General features: G+C 50.9%; 7 protein-coding genes across 7 annotated transcripts; 4 read left to right on the plus strand and 3 right to left on the minus strand.

Moving 5' to 3' along the window:
• Positions 1–664: 664 nt before the first annotated feature.
• AUEXF2481DRAFT_5076 (uncharacterized protein) lies at positions 665–3098 on the minus strand (the record flags this gene model as incomplete). Its single annotated transcript, XM_013488299.1, has 5 exons — positions 665–1390; positions 1437–1812; positions 1860–2001; positions 2063–2334; positions 2386–3098. The coding sequence occupies 5 exons, from the start codon at positions 3096–3098 to the stop codon at positions 665–667; spliced, it is 2229 nt and encodes a 742-aa protein (XP_013343753.1).
• A 253-nt stretch (positions 3099–3351) lies between these two features.
• On the minus strand, positions 3352–4762 carry AUEXF2481DRAFT_220093 (uncharacterized protein). Its single transcript, XM_013488564.1, has 2 exons — positions 4183–4762; positions 3352–4098 (listed from the first exon to the last, which is right to left on the minus strand). Exons 1-2 carry the CDS (start codon positions 4371–4373, stop codon positions 3606–3608), a joined length of 684 nt encoding a protein of 227 aa, XP_013344018.1. The 5' UTR covers positions 4374–4762; the 3' UTR covers positions 3352–3605.
• Positions 4408–5202, plus strand: AUEXF2481DRAFT_40030 (uncharacterized protein). Its single transcript, XM_013488419.1, has 4 exons — positions 4408–4592; positions 4650–4756; positions 4819–5060; positions 5111–5202. The coding sequence occupies exons 1-4, from the start codon at positions 4510–4512 to the stop codon at positions 5195–5197; spliced, it is 519 nt and encodes a 172-aa protein (XP_013343873.1). The 5' UTR covers positions 4408–4509; the 3' UTR covers positions 5198–5202.
• On the minus strand, positions 5111–6130 carry AUEXF2481DRAFT_40032 (uncharacterized protein). The gene is made up of 2 exons (XM_013488420.1): positions 6083–6130; positions 5111–6031 (listed from the first exon to the last, which is right to left on the minus strand). Exons 1-2 carry the CDS (start codon positions 6116–6118, stop codon positions 5336–5338), a joined length of 732 nt encoding a protein of 243 aa, XP_013343874.1. The 5' UTR covers positions 6119–6130; the 3' UTR covers positions 5111–5335.
• A 453-nt stretch (positions 6131–6583) lies between these two features.
• Positions 6584–10031, plus strand: AUEXF2481DRAFT_40033 (uncharacterized protein). The gene has a single exon (XM_013488421.1). It carries the CDS (start codon positions 6623–6625, stop codon positions 9572–9574), a length of 2952 nt encoding a protein of 983 aa, XP_013343875.1. The 5' UTR covers positions 6584–6622; the 3' UTR covers positions 9575–10031.
• A 2225-nt stretch (positions 10032–12256) lies between these two features.
• AUEXF2481DRAFT_29553 (uncharacterized protein) lies at positions 12257–14285 on the plus strand (the record flags this gene model as incomplete). Its single annotated transcript, XM_013488356.1, has 2 exons — positions 12257–12871; positions 12921–14285. 2 exons carry the CDS (start codon positions 12257–12259, stop codon positions 14283–14285), a joined length of 1980 nt encoding a protein of 659 aa, XP_013343810.1.
• A 1690-nt stretch (positions 14286–15975) lies between these two features.
• AUEXF2481DRAFT_220166 (uncharacterized protein) lies at positions 15976–18836 on the plus strand. Its single transcript, XM_013488565.1, has 3 exons — positions 15976–16249; positions 16302–17981; positions 18032–18836. Exons 1-3 carry the CDS (start codon positions 16062–16064, stop codon positions 18402–18404), a joined length of 2241 nt encoding a protein of 746 aa, XP_013344019.1. The 5' UTR covers positions 15976–16061; the 3' UTR covers positions 18405–18836.
• Positions 18837–20002: the final 1166 nt, after the last annotated feature.

Consider the following 20002-nt stretch of genomic DNA (forward strand, 5'->3'; position numbering starts at 1 on the left):
CCTGCCTTTCACAGTATTCTCAGCGTGTGCCGTCTCGAATGCACAACCTTGATTCTTACGAAAAGCTTCTATCTTCTTACCTCCAGCTTCATGTGGTATCTCAGCCGTTGTCTCACACCACGAAACAACACTGTAAGAATGCAATAAGTTTTCCATACCTCCAACAAGATCCGCTAAGAGATAATAGCCAGGGCGCTAAGCTGAGAATCCACAATCATCTGCATACCAACAAGAATGAGGTTTGTAAAAAAATGCATGATGGATTTTTCCCCACCTTCGACATTTCTTTACTAAGGGTATCCCTTGTTCGATGCACCAGGATCCAATCTGCACTCACGTTTTAACTCTCGTGCTATTCACACGCAGAGTTTGGAGATTGGATTGAATTGCTGTTGCATCTCGATGGCCATTGTATTTTGGTGCTTCGCTGTGCTGAGACGTAGTGAAGAGTATTGAGGTGTAGAGACGCGAGGGTCGTGCCTCTTGATCTTCTGTTTGTCTCGTTCCTCCCTTGAATATCGTAGCCAAGCTATGTGTTTGTCGTCCAGCTTCTCCAGCCTCGGAAGGCGAGTCCTCATCCTCGATGGTTGGAAAAGACAACTTCCAGCCTGATTGATAAAGATTTAATCTCAGGCTTTTCCACTTCAAAATTCTCCTCACCATCCTAAATCCCATTCATCCCACTCGCACCCCCATTCCCATTCATATTCACATCCTCATACCCACTCCACAAATCCCCAAACGGCAACCCCAACCCCTCAAACCCCATCCCAAATCCTTCAGCCCCGAGCCCAGCAAGATCAAACACAAAATCCTGCTGCAAAGGCTGCAAAATGACATCTTCCACATTAATAGGCACTTCCTGCTGTTGTTGAGTAACTTCCATCACTGGCTGTGCTGCAGATAAAGTAGAGTAGGATAATTTGGCGATGACGCGTGAGATTGGTTCGTCGCATTGGTTTAGGAAAATGTCGGCGAGGTCCCAGGAGGAGTCGTCGCGGGCGGAGCGGAGACGTTTGCGGAGGGAGGAGAGGGAGAGTTTGCAAGGTTCGCGGGTCAAGGGGTCGGTCGTTTCGATTGTGCAGCGGAGGAGTATCATTGCTGAGGAGGCTAGGAAGTGGGCTGTGTCTGTTTGAGGCAAACTTTCAGTCAACTTTTTACGCTTTTGAGCGAGTGAGTGAGGGAAGGGAAGGGAAGGGAAGGGAAGGGGGGAAAGGAGAAGTGATAGGGAGGCGGGTGTTGGCTTACATGGTAGCCAGAACTCGGCGAGGTGGTGGCTTTGGAGGGCACAGACAAAGTCTGCTATCTCGCGCGCTAGACTACGGAGGACGGAGAGACGATATCGCATGTGTTCACTGCTACTATCTGGTTGCTGACCATCGGAGGCGACCTGGACAAGGTTAGTTGCGAAATGCATGGAGAGTTGTCCAACATACCTTTAACGCCGTGCGTGCAAGAAGAAGTTTGGTGGAGAGGAAGCAGAGATGCAGATTACACGCTCCAGGACCCTTGCCTTCATCAAGTGGCCGAGTAAGATATGGAGGTAGATCGGCTTCCCATTGATCGAGATCACACTCCAGTCGTCGAAGTTCTCGTGGGACTTTGGCATCGAAGGGACGGCGAAGGTCCACAGCAATCTGATTGATTTCCCCTAAAATTTCGCATAACTTACAAAGCTGGATGAAGTGCTCTGCACCCTGCTCGCGATAGATGTCGTTCTTGCCAGGCGTCAAGAGCATGGCAGGCGTGGGTAGCGGTACATCATACTGTCCTTTTATCAGAGTGCCTGGAGTGCCGTGGGCTAGAGCAGATCTATTGAGGAATTAGCTTATGCTCAGACATGTCTCTTCACAACTCACAGTCTGTTGCTAATCAACACTGCCCACCAAGTTCGTATTCTGAGTCGCTTCTCGTGATCTGAACAGCCCCAATTGGTTGGGTTGCGGTTCATGCCGAAAGTATGGGCGAGGGCTATCGTCCGGCCTTCGTTGATGATGTTGCCTACGATAGAGTTGACCAGGTAAGGAGTCAGCAGGCGCTCAATTTTGACTTGGTCATATACTAACAGGACGGCCAATCATGTCAAGGACACTACAGAGAATGGTTGATACACTCGACTCATTGAAGTCTTCTTGCAATGCAGCAACGGCAACATTGCAAGCATAGATGGGATCAGGCCGCGGATGGTGTTTTAGTTTTGGAGACCGATCCCAAGAAGACAATGCATTGGTGATGATGTAGGACCACAACGTAGAAGAGACGTTGGCAGCTCCGTGCTTCCGAATAGCTAGTTCATCAAGGATGGGAAAGCAGGGATGGGCATACTCGAAATATCTAAAGAGTATCAGCTATTGTATGTTGATAGAAAATCAAGCTTGAACTTACAGATCCACGAGTTCGCCAGCAAAGGGCCCAACTAGATGTTGCAAGATGAGCTTCTGACCAGAACCAGGATCTTTGGCGGGTTGAAGACCACGGCGACGGCGAGGAACAGAGAGATATAAAAGTGGATTGCGACTTGGGCCAGCTGTAGCAGTTTGCCGCTCCTTGGAAGACTGTCTCGCTTCATCTCCTCTCGAGAGATATGGTCCCAAGATCTGAATATCTTCTTGAAAGACAGGTCCCACGATCACAGTCGATTCTGTACTCGGATGATCCAAAGGCTGAGCAATTTCCGCAGAGGCTTCAGCAGGAGTGCCTATGACCGAACTCTGGCGTGATGGTCGACGAACTTGAACACTCGGTGAACCATCATCTCTCGATCCCAGACTCTGGGTAGTCCGCTTGACAGGTCTGTCTGCTGGACCCGAAGTTGACGACCGATCGCGTTTTTGAGCGCTCTGGGCCGGAGAAGCAGTAATGCATTGCCAACCCTTTTCCCGACAAAGAGTGCATTGAGCAGCGACTTGATCAAAGTGGCAGCGAATCTTGCGTTGGCGGCAAGCTGTACAGGCGGGAAACTTGTGTGAGCGATATGGACGGGTTCCGGTGGGAGGTTCCATAGTACTTGTAGTATTAGTCTGAGCCATGCCGGAATAATGCAATGGTAGAGATAAAAAGGACGCCAGGTCAAAGTTGTCCGAGAAGTTTTCCGACATGTTCCCCGCCACTTTGCCGAGGCATCTAGTTTGGCTTCATTCAACTATTATGGGTCGAATTGATCTCATTAGACAAGAGACGAAGAAAGGAAGTAGCAGTAATCGAATCAGAGGTCATTGGAATGAGAACAGAAAACGAACCAACAAGTGTTGGAAATCAAGAATCGCGGGAGCATCGTGAGTCAAAGAGCGAAAGTCGGCTGCGCCTGCTTATACGAGGTTAGCAGATTGCCAGCAAACAAACTAGATCGACTTGGAAATGCTCTGAGATGGTTTCAGATGCATCCTAGAATCAATGAGTGCCTCTGTCCTAATTCACGGCATTAAGGTGATGGTGAGTTTGTAAAAGTACAACTCGCAGCCATTGAGGAGCGAGCAGGCAACTCATGCCTAGATATGGATCGAATATAGTACAGTGCTGTCCCATATGCACACTCGCCCGTGTTTTGTGATGCCAACGCCTCATACTCCAAGCCAAGAATGCTCATACCAACCATACCCTTCCATCTACTTTCTTTGCCCAAAGCCCAATTGCTGAGCAGGCTTCCACTGCTCCTTTCTCTCCAACAGCGCCTTGGCCTGCTCTCTCATACTCATTCTCTCATCTCTGTCCACAGATGTATCTGCCAATCTGCCTCTTTGCTCGGCATACTTGTCGTTGTCCTTTTGAGCCTGCTTATGCGTATCCGTACTCCAATTCTCATTCAAGTCCTCCTCATTCGGCAACTCTGGCCACACAAACGGGCTCTCCAACTCGACCGTCATCTTCTTGATGGCGCGCGGGCGAAACCAACGCTTGATCTGCTGCTTTGGGGCATTGGGCTTGCCTTGGGTGACTTTTTGCTGTTCGATGTAGGAGCGGACGCTGACGACACGGACGTTGTAGACGTGGAAGAGGTAGTCGCGGAGATCGAGCTTGTTCATATTGAGAGGCACGATGAATTTTGCAAAGCTGGCGGGCATGCGCGGTGTTTGGACGAGCGTGATTGTGAAGTTTGGCCTGTCCGACATGAAATCGTCAGTACTTTTTGTTCTCGTCGCATCGTCGGTATAGTCTGCGTATGCGCAATTGGGAGAGACGTACAGGAATACCTCCTTAGTTCCTACGCGGAAGGGCGCTTTGATTGCTGCTTGGACCGACATGTTTGTGCTGTATTGTGGTATGAGACGTGGGCGTGACTTCTCGGTGGTGCTCGCCGCATACCAAAGTCCAAATGCTCTTGCGTCGGCAGAATCCGACCGGCGACCGCCCTCTGTGCCAGCCTTGGCAGTCATGCTCCTTCCCTAAACACTTCCCCGACTCCGGCATGGCGTGTTACACTCAACTCTCGTAAATCGTATCAATAAAAGATAGGTATCCTGTTCTTGCTATACTGTCAAATAGTATCGGACACTCTCCATCTTCTTGAGAATGGCGACCTTGACCGAAGAACGTATCGAGCCTTACGAAGTCGTGTCATGCGTACCACATTCGAAGCCTGTCTTGGTGAACCAGTATGTGAACATGCCATCGAAAACGACTTCATGACACTATGAATAATCGCATTCTAGTCGCGTAACATACGATCGCCATGTCTTTGTCGAAAGACCGCTACTAGGTGCTCTTCTCTTCGACAATCTCGACTCTGATGCGCGTGATCATTGTGCAAATGAGAGAAGTAGGTCATTCTGCCGTGAACGAACCTAATGCTATGTGATCTGACTGACCGGTTGTCTCCAGCATTTCTTTCGTGGTTACGACTATCTATCTACATGGCTGTCGTCAGTGTAGCCATTCTCATCTCTTTCCATCTCAAGAGGCAGCCTTCACCGCTTGAGCGGCGGATAGCATTGCCGTTTGGCATCATCTTCTGGTTTCTTGCTCTCGCATGTCTCGCGAGTGGGACGGCGAACTACATAAAGACCGTGAAACGATACTCAAAGCGGCAAGCTTTGGTGCAGACGGGTTGGAAGACCCAGGTCGTAAGTATGCCATCTGAGATTAACGACTACGCCTCTGATCCACCATTCAGGTCTTTACCATTGTCGCTACGTCTATTGTGGCTGCGTGTGTACTTTTCTTGTCGACCAATGCAGCGTCGAAGCAGCGGACTCGTTGAGAAGTTGGATGAGATTGACGTTGATGATTCATGATTCTTACACACCTCGCTGCCATAAACGTACACATAATGCTGGTATCCTCCCGCCTTTTCTCGCAGAGCAAAGAAGTCTTCACACAAACTCGCCTTGAGACTACCTTACATGTCAAGCAAGCACCAGGTCTGGTCATCGACTGTGGGGTAGATCTTGCCCATGGCCTGCAGCTCGTCTGCACCCTTGAGCACATCTGCGACGTCCATGCCAGTGCGACTGGCAATGTCCTGCATGTGAAGACCCTCGTTGATTTGAGGGGTGTTTTGCATGCACTGGAAGACCTTTCTGGCGTGGCTCGAGACACCTGCAGGGAGAGTGCCACCACCACCAGACTGACCACCGTTGCTTGCGCCTTGTCCCTGTTGACCTTGTTGTTGTGCGTTGACGGGGCCGCGTGTGAAGAAGAGGTGTACGTAGGTGGCTTCGAGCATGTGGTAGTTGACCTCGTTCAAGTCGGTGAGAGGGCGGATTTGCTGGGCGACAACGTGACGCTTGCCGAAAGTCTTGAGCTTGCCCCAAACACGGGCGTATGCGTTCTCTACCAGGCCGCCCTTGCTGCCATTCTCTTCATCGTTCTGCGCCGTCTCCATGTCGATCCAGACCTTGACCTCGATGGTACCCGTGCCATCGTCCAGCTTATAGGTGATGTTTGTGGTTTGCTTGCTGATGTTGCGGATCTGACCGACAAACGAGATTGTTGTCAGTTCCGAGCCGTCGATGGCAAAGTTTTCGCTGTCAGGCTGTTCGGCTTCGAGGAGTTGCTTGATGGTCACTGGGCGTAGCGTTTCCTTTCCGTATGACTGTGGGTGTTAGTTGTGGACAAGTCGAGCTAGATGGAAGGGCAAGCTCACTCTTTTTGCGCTGGGACTGTCCTGGCTGCCGGCCATGAAACCGCCATCCTCATTGCCACCCTGCGCGCCGTACGAAGTCGTCGAATAACCGTAGTCTATTCTGATCAGAATTGCCTCTAGCTCTCTTGTGATGTTGGGGCGCCTTACCCATTGTGATTTTGCTCCGGTGCTAAATAGAGTGAGGCGAAAGGGGGCCACTGAGTGAGCTGTACGCGTCTAAGTGAGTGCCCAAGTGTAGTATTGTAGAAAGTCGAGTGTTCGGATGTGTTGTCTAATCGTTGTTGTAATGATCAAAAAGTGGCATGCTCTTTGGCGGGCGAACGCGAAATGGCAGCCTCGACCGCGTTTGACCGCGTTTGACCGCGATTGTGGTCAGAGCTTTGCACTTTCTCGTGGAAGGAGCGACTCACGTGCTGATAAGAAAGAGCCGCGAAGCTTATCAGCAAAAGTTCGAGAGGGTCGCGACTTTACAATTTGCGGAGAGGTGCTTTTTCTGCGATCCAACATTTCTCGACAATCTTGTCGATATTCGTACACAACATGGGTAGACGAGCTGTATCGCCTACCGCTTCCGAGAATGGATTCGACATCTCAAATGCCCTAGCTGGAGGAGCTGGTCTCGACTCCGACGACGAGGATCCTCTTGCCGGCTTTGAGCAGCCTAAGCCAACCGCCTTCGATGCCTCAGCTGGTGCTGGACTGGACGACGACAGCGATGGCGACGAACTGTACATTGCCGCTCAGCAGGCAGCCAACAATCGGAAGACGAAGGATGCGACAGGAAAGACTACAAAGAAAGGAGGAGGTTTCCAGGTCATGGGCCTGAACGGCCACTTGCTCAAGGCCATCACTCGCAAGGGTTTCTCGGTGCCTACCCCGATTCAGCGCAAGACGATCCCCGTCATTCTAGACGGTCAGGATGTTGTTGGTATGGCAAGAACTGGCTCGGGAAAGACTGCCGCTTTCGTCATCCCCATGATTGAGAAGTTGAAGTCGCATAGCGCAAAGGTTGGCGCGAGAGCCGTCATCTTGTCTCCTTCGCGTGAACTTGCTCTGCAAACACTCAAGGTCGTCAAAGAGATGGGCAAGGGAACAGACCTTAGAACAATCTTGCTGGTCGGTGGTGACAGTCTGGAGGAGCAATTCTCGTCCATGGCCTCTAACCCGGACATCATCATTGCTACGCCCGGTCGTTTCGAGCATTTGAAGATTGAGATGAACTTGGACCTGGGCTCAATCAAATACATTGTTTTCGATGAAGCCGATCGCTTGTTCGAGATGGGTTTCGCTGCACAATTGACCGAGATTATCCACGCCCTTCCTCCCAACAGACAGACTCTTCTGTTTTCCGCCACTCTACCCAGATCATTGGTCGAATTCGCTCGCGCTGGTCTTCAGGAGCCCAAGCTGATCCGTCTCGACGCCGAAACAAAGGTTTCGCCTGATCTTGAGACCGCTTACTTCAACATCAACACTCAAGAGAAGGAAGGTGCTCTCATCCACATCCTCAGAGACGTCATCAAAATGCCCAGTGGTCCTACTGAGCGAACCAAGCGAGCCAAGGAAGACAGCATGAACTCCAAGAAGCGCAAGCGAGGATCTGATGGTCCCGGTGCCAACGAAATTCCGACCGAACACTCTACCATTGTCTTCGCTGCCACAAAACATCACGTCGAGTACCTCTACAACCTACTTAGCCAGCTTGGCTACGCTGTCTCCTATGTCTATGGTGCTTTGGACCAGACCGCAAGAAAGATACAGATCCAGGAATTCCGATCTGGCCTCACAAACATCCTTGTCGTTACTGATGTCGCCGCTCGTGGTGTCGATATTCCCGTCCTCGCTAACGTCATCAACTACGATTTCCCTTCCCAACCCAAGATCTTTGTGCATCGTGTCGGACGTACCGCTCGTGCCGGTCGCAAGGGTTGGGCTTATAGTCTGGTCACCCAGAAGGATCTGCCATACTTGCTTGACCTTCAGCTCTTCCTCAGCCGAAAACTCGTTCTTGGAAGAGAGCCTACCGACGAGATCAACTATGCCGACCAGGTCATCTTGGGCACGCTTGTTAGAGCTCCCCTCGAGATCTGTGTCGAGGAGGTTGGAAAGCTTGTTGATGATGACGTTGACTTAGCCGGCATGCGTGATGTCTCCGTCAAGGCTGAGAAGCAATACGTCCGTACTCGAACTTCAGCCTCATCCGAGAGTGCAAAGCGCGCCAAGGTCATCGGCTCCTCTCCCCATTATTCTGAGATCCATACTCTGTTTGAGGACGATTCAGAAGCTAGACATATGGAGCTTGAAAGAGAAAACATGTTAGCCCGTGTAAGCGGTTTCCGACCACCGGAAACTATATTCGAGGTTGGCAAGCGAGGCACCACGAATGCGGCTACGGAAATCATGAGAAATAGACGTGCCAAGATCCAGCCTCGCAAGCAGCAAGAAAAGGCTGCGGAAGAGGCAGAGATTGATGAGATGGACAACGATACCTCAGTCTTTGACAATGCCGACGACGAGGACGCCCCTAGTGGTGACTTTGATGTCGATCTCGATGAGGCGTCCGAGGATGAGCTTGAGGTCACGTTTTCGCAGCCCGACAAGAAAAAGGCAAAGTCATCAGGAGCCGGGCAAGATTCGGAGTTCTTCATGTCATATACGCCACAAAACATCAATATGGCTGAAGACCGAGGCTACGGGGTTCACTCCGGTACGGATGGAGGTCGCAATACTCATTTCTTGGACGCAGCCCGCGGAGCTACTATGGATCTCACAAATGATGACACAAAAGCTTTCGGTGCACCAAGCAAGGCTGGTGGTCTGCGTTGGGACAAGAAGAGCAGAAAATACGTGGCACGAGCCAACGATGAGGACGGTTCCAAGGGCACAAAGATGATTACTGGTGAAAGTGGTCTCAAGATCGCAGCCTCATTCCGAAGTGGTCGCTACGACAGATGGAGGAAGGACAACAAACTCGACGTGCTTCCTCGTGTTGGAGAGCTCGAACGCCCGGGTAACAGAAATGGCCTCAACGAACAGCGTTTCAAGCACAACATGATCAAGGCACCCAAGGACGCCGACAAGTACAGAGACGACTACTACAAGCAGCAGGCAAAGGTTGATGTAGCAAAGGAGAAGCGAATTGGCAGATTCGAAGGTGGACCTGGAAAGAGTGAGATCAGAGGTGCTGACGACGTGCACAAGCTCAGACAAGAAGCTCAGAACCGTCAGGATAAGAATGCTCGTCCAGCAGGTTCAAGCAGTCGCGGCCGAGGTAGTGGTGGACGCGGAGGACGCGGAGGACCAAGCAGAGGAGGATCAGGCAGAGGAGGATCAAGCCGAGGTGGATTCGGCGATCGTGGCGGTAGTAGAGGTGGCTTTGGTGATCGCGGTGGTAGTCGCGGCGGTCGCGGCGGCCGAGGTGGTGGAGGTCGGGGCGGCGGTGGCCGTGGCGGAGGTAGAGGAGGCAGAGGTGGCAGAGGTGGAAGAGATTAGTAGGAGGAGAGAGTTTCTTCCTTTTGTTTTTCTTGCGCTAGCATGGGACCAACCAGAGCACTGCAAACGTTCGATGGATCTGCTCCGCAGCTCCACAACTCACTCAGCTGTCTCGTACATGTCCATTGCTGTGTTGTGCGTAATGCTCCACTCATATGGGTCTCCTCGACTCCTGTCGACTGTCCCTTGCTCTTCGGTTGAGTTCTTCGGACAGTTGAATACTCTGACCTGAGCCGTGATCTTATGCAAGGAAATGGACTTTAGGCTGACTTCAAGGTAACGGCACGGTAGTCTAAGCTCCGCGATACCGATGACACCGATCTACATGCCTTTGACTCTAGGTTGATGATGAAACATGGTCTTGGTTCTTATACAAAGCATCGTCTCACTGGAATAAGCAACGGGTCATCGCTTCAGTCTAACATGCATGAGATGCTTAAAGGTGCTTTGATCAAGACGCTAAATTGAACAGCCTTGCAGTGGCTCCCAGACTCCCGCAAGGGACGTCCGACTTGGTTGGTGTTGGTGGCACTCCGTCAATGATCAACACCGCATAAGTAGTCGTTCGCATGGGAAAGCACCGTACTTGGTCAATTGTCTCAATACATGCAATAAGCTTCTACCGGATGGACGCATATTCGTGACTGTTGCTGACAACGAATAAAATCTGTCCAAAATAGCTACTTGAGTAGACGCAGCGGAGGGCAATAGCGATGTGAGGTTGTCGTGTCTTGGCGCGTCGAAACATCGGATGTTTTCGCTCGGCACCCCAACTTCTCCATCCCAACCTCACCTCTTGGAGACTTGCCCTCTGACAGAAGTCCGTAGCGTTCTCGGACTTTTCTCTCGACTGTCTGAATCCGACTGTATCATGCGGCTCTTGCATGAGATGCACAGTAATTGCGATAGTACCTCGATATGCAGCCCCGAACCCACGACGATTCATGGACTCAGGCTGGACCGTTTCTACATACGAGTGAAGGACACGATAACCAGGGCCGCGTTCTCTCCAGGAACATGAGCTTGGCGAAGCCTGCTCATTGCTGATCACTCATTCGTCAATCCTTGCGACTTCCAAGTCCAGCGCCAATCGGGAGTCCGCAGGCTGCGCGATAAATCTCCTACCTCCGGACTGTGAGACTGCTATGCATCAGTCTCTGACGGCGTCGGAACAGGAAAGAGATGTTCCACATACTTCCGCAACATGGAAGACTTGACAGTCGTTCCGTCATTTTTATTTTCAGATCCTCCGTCTCGTGTTTAGGACTCCCGCAAGTGGTCTGTTTCCATCACATCTCGGATTCTGTTCAGGGCCGATGGCAGGTGAACAGAATTCCGTTGTCAATTCCGACATGCTTTCACGACAATCAGGACATATGTCTGTGCACGGCCATTCGACCCCTTCGTCTCCGCACACAATGGGAAGCGATGTCCGAGATCGAGGGGCCTCATCTACACAAAAACCTCGTAAAAGTAGTCAGTCTTGAGACAAGACCATCTTCCTATGGTTATAGGTGGCCAGGAGGTAGGTCCAAGCTGCCGATCCGGCCCCACGATGCTGTCAACAACGTTGGGCAATCTTTGGAAACAATGACCCGCCGACAGCATGCAATCGAGCTTAATCGAGGCGTTTCAGAATCTTCCTTCCGGCAGGCGCCTCTAGATTGTCACTTGGGCTCCTGACTGTTAGACCCGCTCCGCCGTTGATTGGTCTACATCGTACCTCTGGCCGCGCCAGCTCTTCGCTATGCCCACCCTCCTGCGGCAATTTCTGCCTAGCAAGCATTTAAACACGAGCCTAGTACTATTCAAGCATACGCCATTGCGCAAGCCGTTTCGCACACGGCGTAAGTCGGCATCTATGGTCGCCGATAGATTCCAATGCTTTTCAATGATCTGCTGCCCTGCACCGTGGAAGTGCGTGTGCTTGTAGCGACATCGTCTATCCGCCAAGATATGGTGGAACGGACATGCACGAGACAAACTCATGGGTCTCTCTCAAGAGCGTCGTGGCCCCGATGCATCGTGCTTTGAGCGGCGTAATAATGGATATCCGCCCTGTCAGCGCCGTAAGGAGGGAGATTTGCGGTCCATATGACATGTCTGCAATCATTGTTATGCTATATCCTGCACGGCCTTCCCCATGATCCCAACCTTAGTTTATGCGCATTACGCCATGGCTGTCTGGGGTGTCCGACGTTTGTTGCTGCCATTCTTATGTACGAGTCTGTCCAATCCTGACTCAATTCACGGGGCTTAGTGCGTCTCCCCCTCCACCCATCTCTCTACCGTCTCGTCTCATCTAGGCTGGCTTTCCAGCTTCATCAGTGCGTCTGTCCTCTGTCGTTTGTGTTTCGTTGATCAGTGTCAATTGCACCAACAATCTGATCAAATTCCAACACTCGTTTTTGACTGTTTGTCATTTCTTTGGGCTTGTTCCCTCGTTCTTGTTGTTTGAGAAGCCCGAAATCGAGTCTGCATACTCCGAACTTCACAAAGCTGTATAATTATCGGAACAGTTGAAACTTTTGGCAAGAACCATTACTGCAAAATTCAACTCAAGAGGAAAATCAGTACAAGTTCGTTCTCGAAGCGAACGCGAATAAGATTGGTCTAAGCTTCTATCGCTCGCTCCTCCCCCTCTCGGCATCTTGGATCTCATCAACACAATTTCGGGAAAGTATGACCGGGTGTTTACAGCCCAATTACTTCTATTTACCATTCAAGATTTGGCCTCAAATCGATCATACAGACCTTGCTTTCACGCAAGGTGGGTCCCCGTCGTGGCAGCTCCTTCCGTCATACCCTTCTCCGCCTATGTCCAGCCCGCCTTCCCCACAGAGGAAGGGATCTGATATACCACCTTCGCAAGCTACAGCTTTCCAGAACTTCACACTCTCCACCACTACTACTTCCATCAACCCACCCACCACTAGCTCTGAGTTTACCATAACTTTTGTTCCGACGGGTGTATCCGCATCGACACTCCAGAGCATACCTAGATCTCTAGATCTGGTACAGGTCGCAGGGTCATCAGACGCGCCCCGTACCTATTCTTCATCCTCTGCAGAGAGTATTGCTTTGATACGCCGTACCGGTTCTATCTCGAGTGTAAGCAATGTGCTGGATAATCTGCCGACAGCTGGGCCTAGTGCCAGACAGCCATCGCCTAACACAGGACGTGGAGGGAGACGAGCCAAATCTCACGTCGCCAATGCGTGCAACAATTGCAAGCGAGCTCACCTCAGCTGTGATGTTGAACGACCGTGCAGCAGATGTACCGCTACAGGGAAATCTGTGAGTCCCTTTCTAGAGCAGCGACCGGACCTGTGCTAACACTTTCTAGGACACATGCCGTGACGTACCTCACAAGAAGCGTGGCCGACCACGTCTACGCGATGAGGGTCAATTCCGCCTCCAACGGAGTAATGTCGAAACAGAGGTGGAGGATAGCCCAGTGTTAGGATCTCCGTCAGCAAGACCAATGGCTCGACCAGGACATCGCAAAACAGCTTCTCTGCGGACATTGGCTGCATTTGCTGCAGAACAGAGCCACCAGCCTTTGACAGCTCGAGATAGCTCGACTCAGATGTATGGGCAAGACTACTCGCTTGCATCAAGGCCACCTACAGGTTACCATCCGCCTACCCGACACCCACGTCTAGCTCCTTCCCCTGAGGTCCCCATAGCCTTCCTCGACACAGACTTTGTTGTTTTGAAAGCCAACGCCACCTTCCAGCGTTTGTTCTCGTGGCTGCAGGAGATTCGAGGGATACGACTGTCAGACATTGCAAAACCAGTCGAGGGCGACAGCTTCCAGAGCGCCCGAAACCAGCTGCGGGAAGAACGAGAGATACGCGAGCCGGCATATCTACCACCGATACTCCAACCAAGGCTCGATCCTGTATCAGGTATAGGCATCACCGACCACGATGTGGAAGAAGTCACCAGAGGCTTTACCGATCACCAATTCGCATGGACCTTTCGATTGGGAGGTGGCATAGACCAGATGTTGCCCGTCCGAATGCGCCTGGCCAAATCGTCTGTCTACTTTGTCACCCTTTTCTTGCCACCGCTACCTCCACAGATGCCTGAGCAGGTCATAGCTCCCCAGTCGCCGCCCATCATGTTCCCCACACAGATCATAGCACCACCTCCCACATCGTTTCAGAGTAGTCCTCGTATGGTACATCAACAGCCTGGCATCTCAGAGCCTCCTTCCACCTACTACACATTCCCGAAAGCTGATGCAGTACCGCAGAGCTATCCGCTACCACGACGATACTCATTTGGCGAGCAACCTCCATACCCTTACACAATGCATTATCAGTCCCAACCCAGCTTTCAACAATCATCACAGCAGATGCTTCCACCTCCTTCAACAATCCCGCAAGCCTCGGACCAACGTCCAGGTACAGCTAGCTCGAACTCAAGCGGCATCATGACTCAACCGATATTTCTACAGCCACCAATGAACACACGGTCTAATCGTCCGAGATCTGATACCATGGACTCGCTGGGTCGACACATACAAACAAGACTTAGAGCAGATAGTGGCGCTACAGTGCCGCCGGCCATCCATAGCTCACCAGTACAGCAACGGCATGCCCCTGAGAGGGCGAACAGTGAAGATGAATATGAGGCGGGCGAAAGGTCAGGTAGTCCAAGAAAAAGGAGAAGGCTTGACATCAACGAGATGTTGCAGCGTTGATTCAAAGCACGGCTACATAGAAGGTGTAACACTCCCGTCCGATTATAGACTTTGGTTGTCGGGAATGTCGTATGACGGACAGAACAAGATGTATCAACAAGACTCTGTTATGAAAGTCCACCTCGGCCACTGCCTCGAAGATCTCGTTAGAGGTTGTGCATATCTGACTGTGTCATAACTGGCCGCATATCATATCACAAGACCCTCGTGCTCTTGCTATTCAATCCATTTGGTGTAGAGACAAGCTCAAAAGCTTGACTGTCCTGATCAGCATTGGACTATCATCCCCCGACATTGTGTAGCAACAGATTCGTGCTCACCTTTGTATCTCACCGCATTGAGCAAGAAGCACCCGCTCGGACGTGATTCTAAGGCATGGAGCTATTGTCGACAGCTCGACTTGATCTACAAACATCTCTTCAATGCGACTGATTTGCTACTTTGGACAGCTTCTCCAGCTTGACCGCATAATCGTAGTTACGTGATTGATGCTCTATTGTTACACAGTGTTATGGTTGCGTAGAAGGTGTTCAGATATGGAAAGACACGTACCATGGGTGCTCAGGATGGCAAGACGCGCAGCATGGTGTAGCTTGTTGACGCGGTCATTCCACCGCAGACAAGGCCAGCACATTGCCTCCCATATCGGAACACTCTAGATGGAGTATAAACGAGTACAATACGTCAGACTGGCACGACACCGAATCGTGGCAGCGGCACCAGCCGCTGGTCACATCGATAGATAGTGTGCTGTGCATGTCTGCGTTTAGGTATTTTCATCTCGAGATCGGACGCATCTGATAGTGTCAGTAACACAAGTTCCAGGTCCCAGAAAGTATGGGCGCAGGTAGCACGAAGATCATGGTGTACGACAGGAGAGTCGATCGGAGATATGTCGTGAGATGTCAGACCGGGGGGTTCCTGATGACTTCTGCAGTACCGGATCTTGTGGCCACAGCATCAAGTACTGTACAATAATGCTGTGAGGTCTTGGACAACCGCGCGGCAAGGCTTGTCGAGTGTCGCTAGAATCGTATGTGCGCAGAGTTGGTTGACGAGGTTCCGTCGTTCATCAAGAAATACCGGATTGATACAAGGGCGGCGAAGACATAAATCGCTCGGCCCGCGTCATTTTGATTTCTTCCCGCTCGAGTCGTTAATGGTACTAATTGTTGAGGAGCTTCATCAGCAGCTTCTGCTAGATCAACAATCAAGATTCGCAAATTCGATATTTTGTCGTCGACAACCTCTTGATGCATCAACTGCAATGCTGAGGCGTAGAAGACGGCTCAAATATCCGCGACGAAGGTACTACAAACAGTCTTGATGACTTGTTCGACGAGACACAGCCGTGGACTGTCGTAAACGTTCTGCTAAAGTCGCAACCCTGTCTTGAGAAATGCCAAGTTTAGCAGTTGTCAGTCGGCCACGAATATGGATGAGCTCGCGAGCTCCGAGCCGTCGGTTGATGGAGTCACAAAGTATGCCATTACTTCCGGAGCTGAAGACATGTTGTTGGATGAAGGTAAGAACGAAAGGACGAGGTCTTGGAGGATCAAGTCGATTAGAGGGGCTTAGGATCTGGTCGCCAGAAATGGTGTAGCGTCAAGCCGAGGGTGAGAGTCGCCCAAGGTTTGAGCGGACCTCAGCGGTCGCTTCGGTCCAAGACCTTCCCTTCGGCGAAATAGATCTTGGAGTTTTCGCGATGACTGCAGATGGTAGAATGAAAGACAATGTCGCTATCGTCTGCTCACGTGCTAGTTGTACAGTGATAACATGAGCACGCCCGTCGTATCTGGTGCGACAAGACGATCTCAGGCAGCTGCGGAGGACAGCTTGGCGTGCAAAGAATGCCGTCGTCGCAAGGCCAATTGCGACCATAAGATACCAGAATGCTCAACATGCAAGCGTTATAAGCGTCATTGTCTTTACGACAGACTAGGGAAGACGCCGCTGACCAGAAGGTACGTGTCGATGGGGCTTCATTGCGGCTGTCCGGCTTATCAAGGCTTGCAGGCATCTCACGGAGGTCGAGCATCGATTGTCGCGTGCTGAAGCGATACTGAAGAGACTCTTCTCGGATCAAGAGGTATCCTATCTGCTTGATCTTGAAAAGTCGGGTGATGTGCCTGTCCTCCCAGCCATCAGGAATGTGTCCCAAACACATACACCACGAACGGCTAGTCCGGCAGGAGGCAGCGTAGAGTCGCCAGCTGTTCCTCCACAACAACAGCAACAGACATCTCAGTCTCAAATTTCGAACCAAGGAAGCGCTGGCTTTGAGGATCCCGGGTCTACATGGAGCTTTCCGACCATTGATGTCGAGCCAGATCTAACAGCGGCCTTGTATCCCGACGGCGACGAGGAGTTCGAGTGGGATGAAAGGGAGCAAACAGGTCTTGGTGGCGGGGTTGCGATTGCAGAGAATGATGAGGAGGGCGTCCGAAAGGTCATTGACGGTATGGCCACGCTTACTGTCGATGCCGCCAACTACGGATACCTTGGCATGGCCTCCGGTGCTTCTCATCTGCGTTCCCTATGGATGGAGTCTGGAAACAGTCCTTCGTGGGATTCTGGTGCCTGGAATGACCGAAGACAAGACTTGCAGCATCTGCTCAAGCGACAGACGGAAAGTGCCACAATAGCTTCAGCTGTGCAGACACAAACGCTGGTGACCAGAGCTATGGTTGATGTATTCGTGGACGCTTTCTTTGTTCGATACCATCCAGTATTTCCCATCTTACACGAGCCAACTTTCAGAGCTCAGTATGCTAGCAGAATGGCTCGACCAGGTCAAGGAATCTGGCTCGTCTTGGTGAACATTGTTGCAGCACTTGGTGCTTTCGTCACAAATCCTAGCTCGGCAGACGATACGAGCTTGTCAATCTTCCGGACAGCGAAGCGCTACCTTGCAGTCAACGCTCTGGAAACAGGCAATCTGACGCTTGTGCAAGCATTCGGTATGTCGGCAATGTTTCTTCAAAAGATCAACAAGCCCAATACTGGCTATAATTATGGCGGAGTAGCAATCAGAATGGCCATTGGACTTGGTTTGCACAAAGAGTTTGGGTCTCAGCACATGAGCCCGTTCAAACAAGAGTTGCGTCGAAGGGTGTGGTGGTCGCTCTGCGTCCTGGATGTAGGAGCCACGATAACTTACAGCCGTCCGTTGATCTGGCCGCAAGTGGGGGTCGATGTAGCTCTGCCATCGAACATTCGGGAACAGGATCTGATGGCCAATTCGACTGTAACACCGGCCGAAGTTGACGAGACTACTGTAAACACGTATCTACGAGTTCAGTCTTCTTATCATCTGCAGACGATGCCGATATACAATCGACTGATCAGTAACCCGCCGCCTCTGCCAGAAGAGCTTTTGAGACTTGACTCGACTATTGTTGAGTCTTGGCTGCGTCAGGTGCCACATTACTTCCATGATAGTAGCGGACCATTGCTCGAAGATCGATTCGCATTGCCTCATGGTATCAACTGCTGGAGATATCGAAACCTTCGAATCGTGATATTCAGGCCGTTGCTGGTGAAGTGGGCGTCACAGAATGGATCCGAGGAGACCCTCACGTGGCACGAACAGGAAGAAACCAACCGGTGCTTGCGTGCTGCTCGAGAAAGTATAACCTCGATTCAGAACTTCTGGAAGTCAAGATCGCAGACCAGGCTGACTGCGTTTTATGTCTTGTGAGTATCGATCCCCGAGAGGTCCGTTGAGCTTGACTGACCATCTACAGATACTTTCTCTTCCAAGCAGCGCTTATCCCAATTCATTGTCTGCGTTCCAAGTCTCAATCAAGACTGGCACCAGAGTGGCGAGACCAGGTGACTGCAACATTAGACGTGGTCGAATCGATGATTGGGCTGAATCCGAGCGCATCCAAGTGTCGTGACGTTATCATGAGTCTCTGCGGCTCTTATCTTCGCGATATGGATGATGAATTCGTGGATTATGAACAGGCGTTCAACTTCGAGCCTACCATGGATGCAACAGCATGGATGGCGGGGTGCGCGCCTACATTGATCAACGAGAACCTATGGGCTGGAAGTCTGGACAATACTAGTGCAGATTTGTCGTTCAGCAATTGGGAGGGCGATTGGAACATCTGATAGCTTACAGTTGTTCCTGGGTCCGAAATGCAGACGCAGAATGGAAGGAGTGTTGCGAAGGTGGTTGGAAAGATTGGTTGTCGACAACATGAATACAACATGTCTGGCAAAGGGCAGGAACCGACCAACTGGGTCAGTCGTATGGCTGGAGCGCTCCTTCCGCCAACAGAGATGCACCCAGCCGCCGCTGCTTGCAACGCGTTTGCGCGTCCATCTCCACCACCACGCCGCCAACACACACCCCACTACAATATCCTCGAAGATTGAGGCCTAATCAACAATCAGTCGTCTTAGTCTAGTGGTTTAAGACGCTGCTCCCCCATACACTCAGGAGTCATCCTGAGTGACCAGAGGTCAAGCAGAGGTCGCGAGTTCGAATCTTGCAGACGACATTGATCAGTTCTTTTTGTGCTCGTGTGGTTTTCTACGCATGTTACTTTTTGGATTATTTGGTGAGGAACACCAATATGTTGCGGCTCTCTGTTTATAAAAGTTGAGCATTCGCTTCCAGCAACATACCTTGAATCTTGGCTCATCCAAGGCTCTATTTCGCCGCTCATAACGTTGTTGCGTTTGTAGTGATCAGCCTATCCTGTCAATAGCTGTGTATTCTCTTATGCGAGTTCTGCAGCTTGGGCGGTTGGCTTATAGACGGCGCAGACCTGGGTAGTTGTGGTGAACTCTTGGCATAATTGTCAATTCACGCATGTATGGCACGCAGAGGTGACCGAAGATGGCACACTACCAAACCATGACCCGGATATCGGATCTCGATGGGTATTCGGCCTTCCCGCTGTACGACTTGTTCCACATTGCAGCAACTCGGGTCGCAGCGATCACGACCGTGAGAGACTTCGGATGATATGGCTGGAATATCGTCTACAAAACCTTTCCAGCTGGCCCAAACCCAGCACCAAGCCGCACACCTACATGCGAGGTCAAAAGCTGGCGAATTCAAGCATTATACCCAGGAAGCTTCCAGAGAACTATTGTACTGTCGGGAAAAGTACGATATCTGTATCGTCCGCTTAGATCTGAATTATGATACTATCCTAGCACCCGTGAATCCTGGTCTGGCAAGTATTGAATCTACCATTTCATATTTTCGACGCCAAAACGTTATGTATATCATTCGTGGTGCACCCAATGTATAACAGCCTGCTATGTATGCTAAGTAAACTTCCAAATCGTCTTTGTGGGTACACGATGTGAATTAGAAGTCAATATCTCTCAGCTAATTTTGTCAATCTTGACTCTAGAAGGGTTTCCAAATGATACAATCAACCGATTAACCAATCAACCAATGGTCTCTGTTGAGAGGAACTAACACTTGTACGATTATGAATCGTGTCTTGTTTGCAAGTTTGCCATCGGTACATTTGTTCTCGGTAATTTACAGTCGAGGCATCAAGTACCTGCGGTAGTACCAGCGACTGCTTTCAAGGTCCTGATACGTTAATCTGCTAGCCTAAACAGACTCAGACACCACATGAACGTGTGTAAAATCTGCCATTGCAAGTGAATATGGGTATCATATCTTCGCAATCCTCTGATTACTTCAAAACTTCAATATTGCAACAATTTGCTTTCCACGGCAC

The sequence above is a fragment of the Aureobasidium subglaciale genome, assembly GCF_000721755.1.
Source record: "Aureobasidium subglaciale EXF-2481 unplaced genomic scaffold scaffold_10, whole genome shotgun sequence".
In the NCBI taxonomy this organism is placed as follows: Eukaryota; Fungi; Ascomycota; class Dothideomycetes; order Dothideales; family Saccotheciaceae; genus Aureobasidium; species Aureobasidium subglaciale.

Excerpts from the sequence above, each read along its gene's own strand:
- AUEXF2481DRAFT_220093 (XM_013488564.1), bottom strand. The coding sequence starts at position 4,373 with ATGACTGCCAAGGCTGGCACAGAGGGCGGTCGCCGGTCGGATTCTGCC. Across the intron at positions 4,099-4,182 it reads GGAACTAAGGAGGTATTCCT|GCCAAACTTCACAATCACGC; the intron begins GTACGTCTCTCC and ends CATGTCGGACAG.
- AUEXF2481DRAFT_40030 (XM_013488419.1), top strand. The coding sequence starts at position 4,510 with ATGGCGACCTTGACCGAAGAACGTATCGAGCCTTACGAAGTCGTGTCA. Across the intron at positions 4,757-4,818 it reads TCATTGTGCAAATGAGAGAA|CATTTCTTTCGTGGTTACGA; the intron begins GTAGGTCATTCT and ends GGTTGTCTCCAG. Across the intron at positions 5,061-5,110 it reads CGGGTTGGAAGACCCAGGTC|GTCTTTACCATTGTCGCTAC; the intron begins GTAAGTATGCCA and ends TCCACCATTCAG.
- AUEXF2481DRAFT_40032 (XM_013488420.1), bottom strand. The coding sequence starts at position 6,118 with ATGGCCGGCAGCCAGGACAGTCCCAGCGCAAAAAGA. Across the intron at positions 6,032-6,082 it reads ACAGTCCCAGCGCAAAAAGA|TCATACGGAAAGGAAACGCT; the intron begins GTGAGCTTGCCC and ends TAACACCCACAG.
- AUEXF2481DRAFT_40033 (XM_013488421.1), top strand. The coding sequence starts at position 6,623 with ATGGGTAGACGAGCTGTATCGCCTACCGCTTCCGAGAATGGATTCGAC.
- AUEXF2481DRAFT_220166 (XM_013488565.1), top strand. The coding sequence starts at position 16,062 with ATGAGCACGCCCGTCGTATCTGGTGCGACAAGACGATCTCAGGCAGCT. Across the intron at positions 16,250-16,301 it reads AAGACGCCGCTGACCAGAAG|GCATCTCACGGAGGTCGAGC; the intron begins GTACGTGTCGAT and ends CAAGGCTTGCAG. Across the intron at positions 17,982-18,031 it reads CTGACTGCGTTTTATGTCTT|ATACTTTCTCTTCCAAGCAG; the intron begins GTGAGTATCGAT and ends GACCATCTACAG.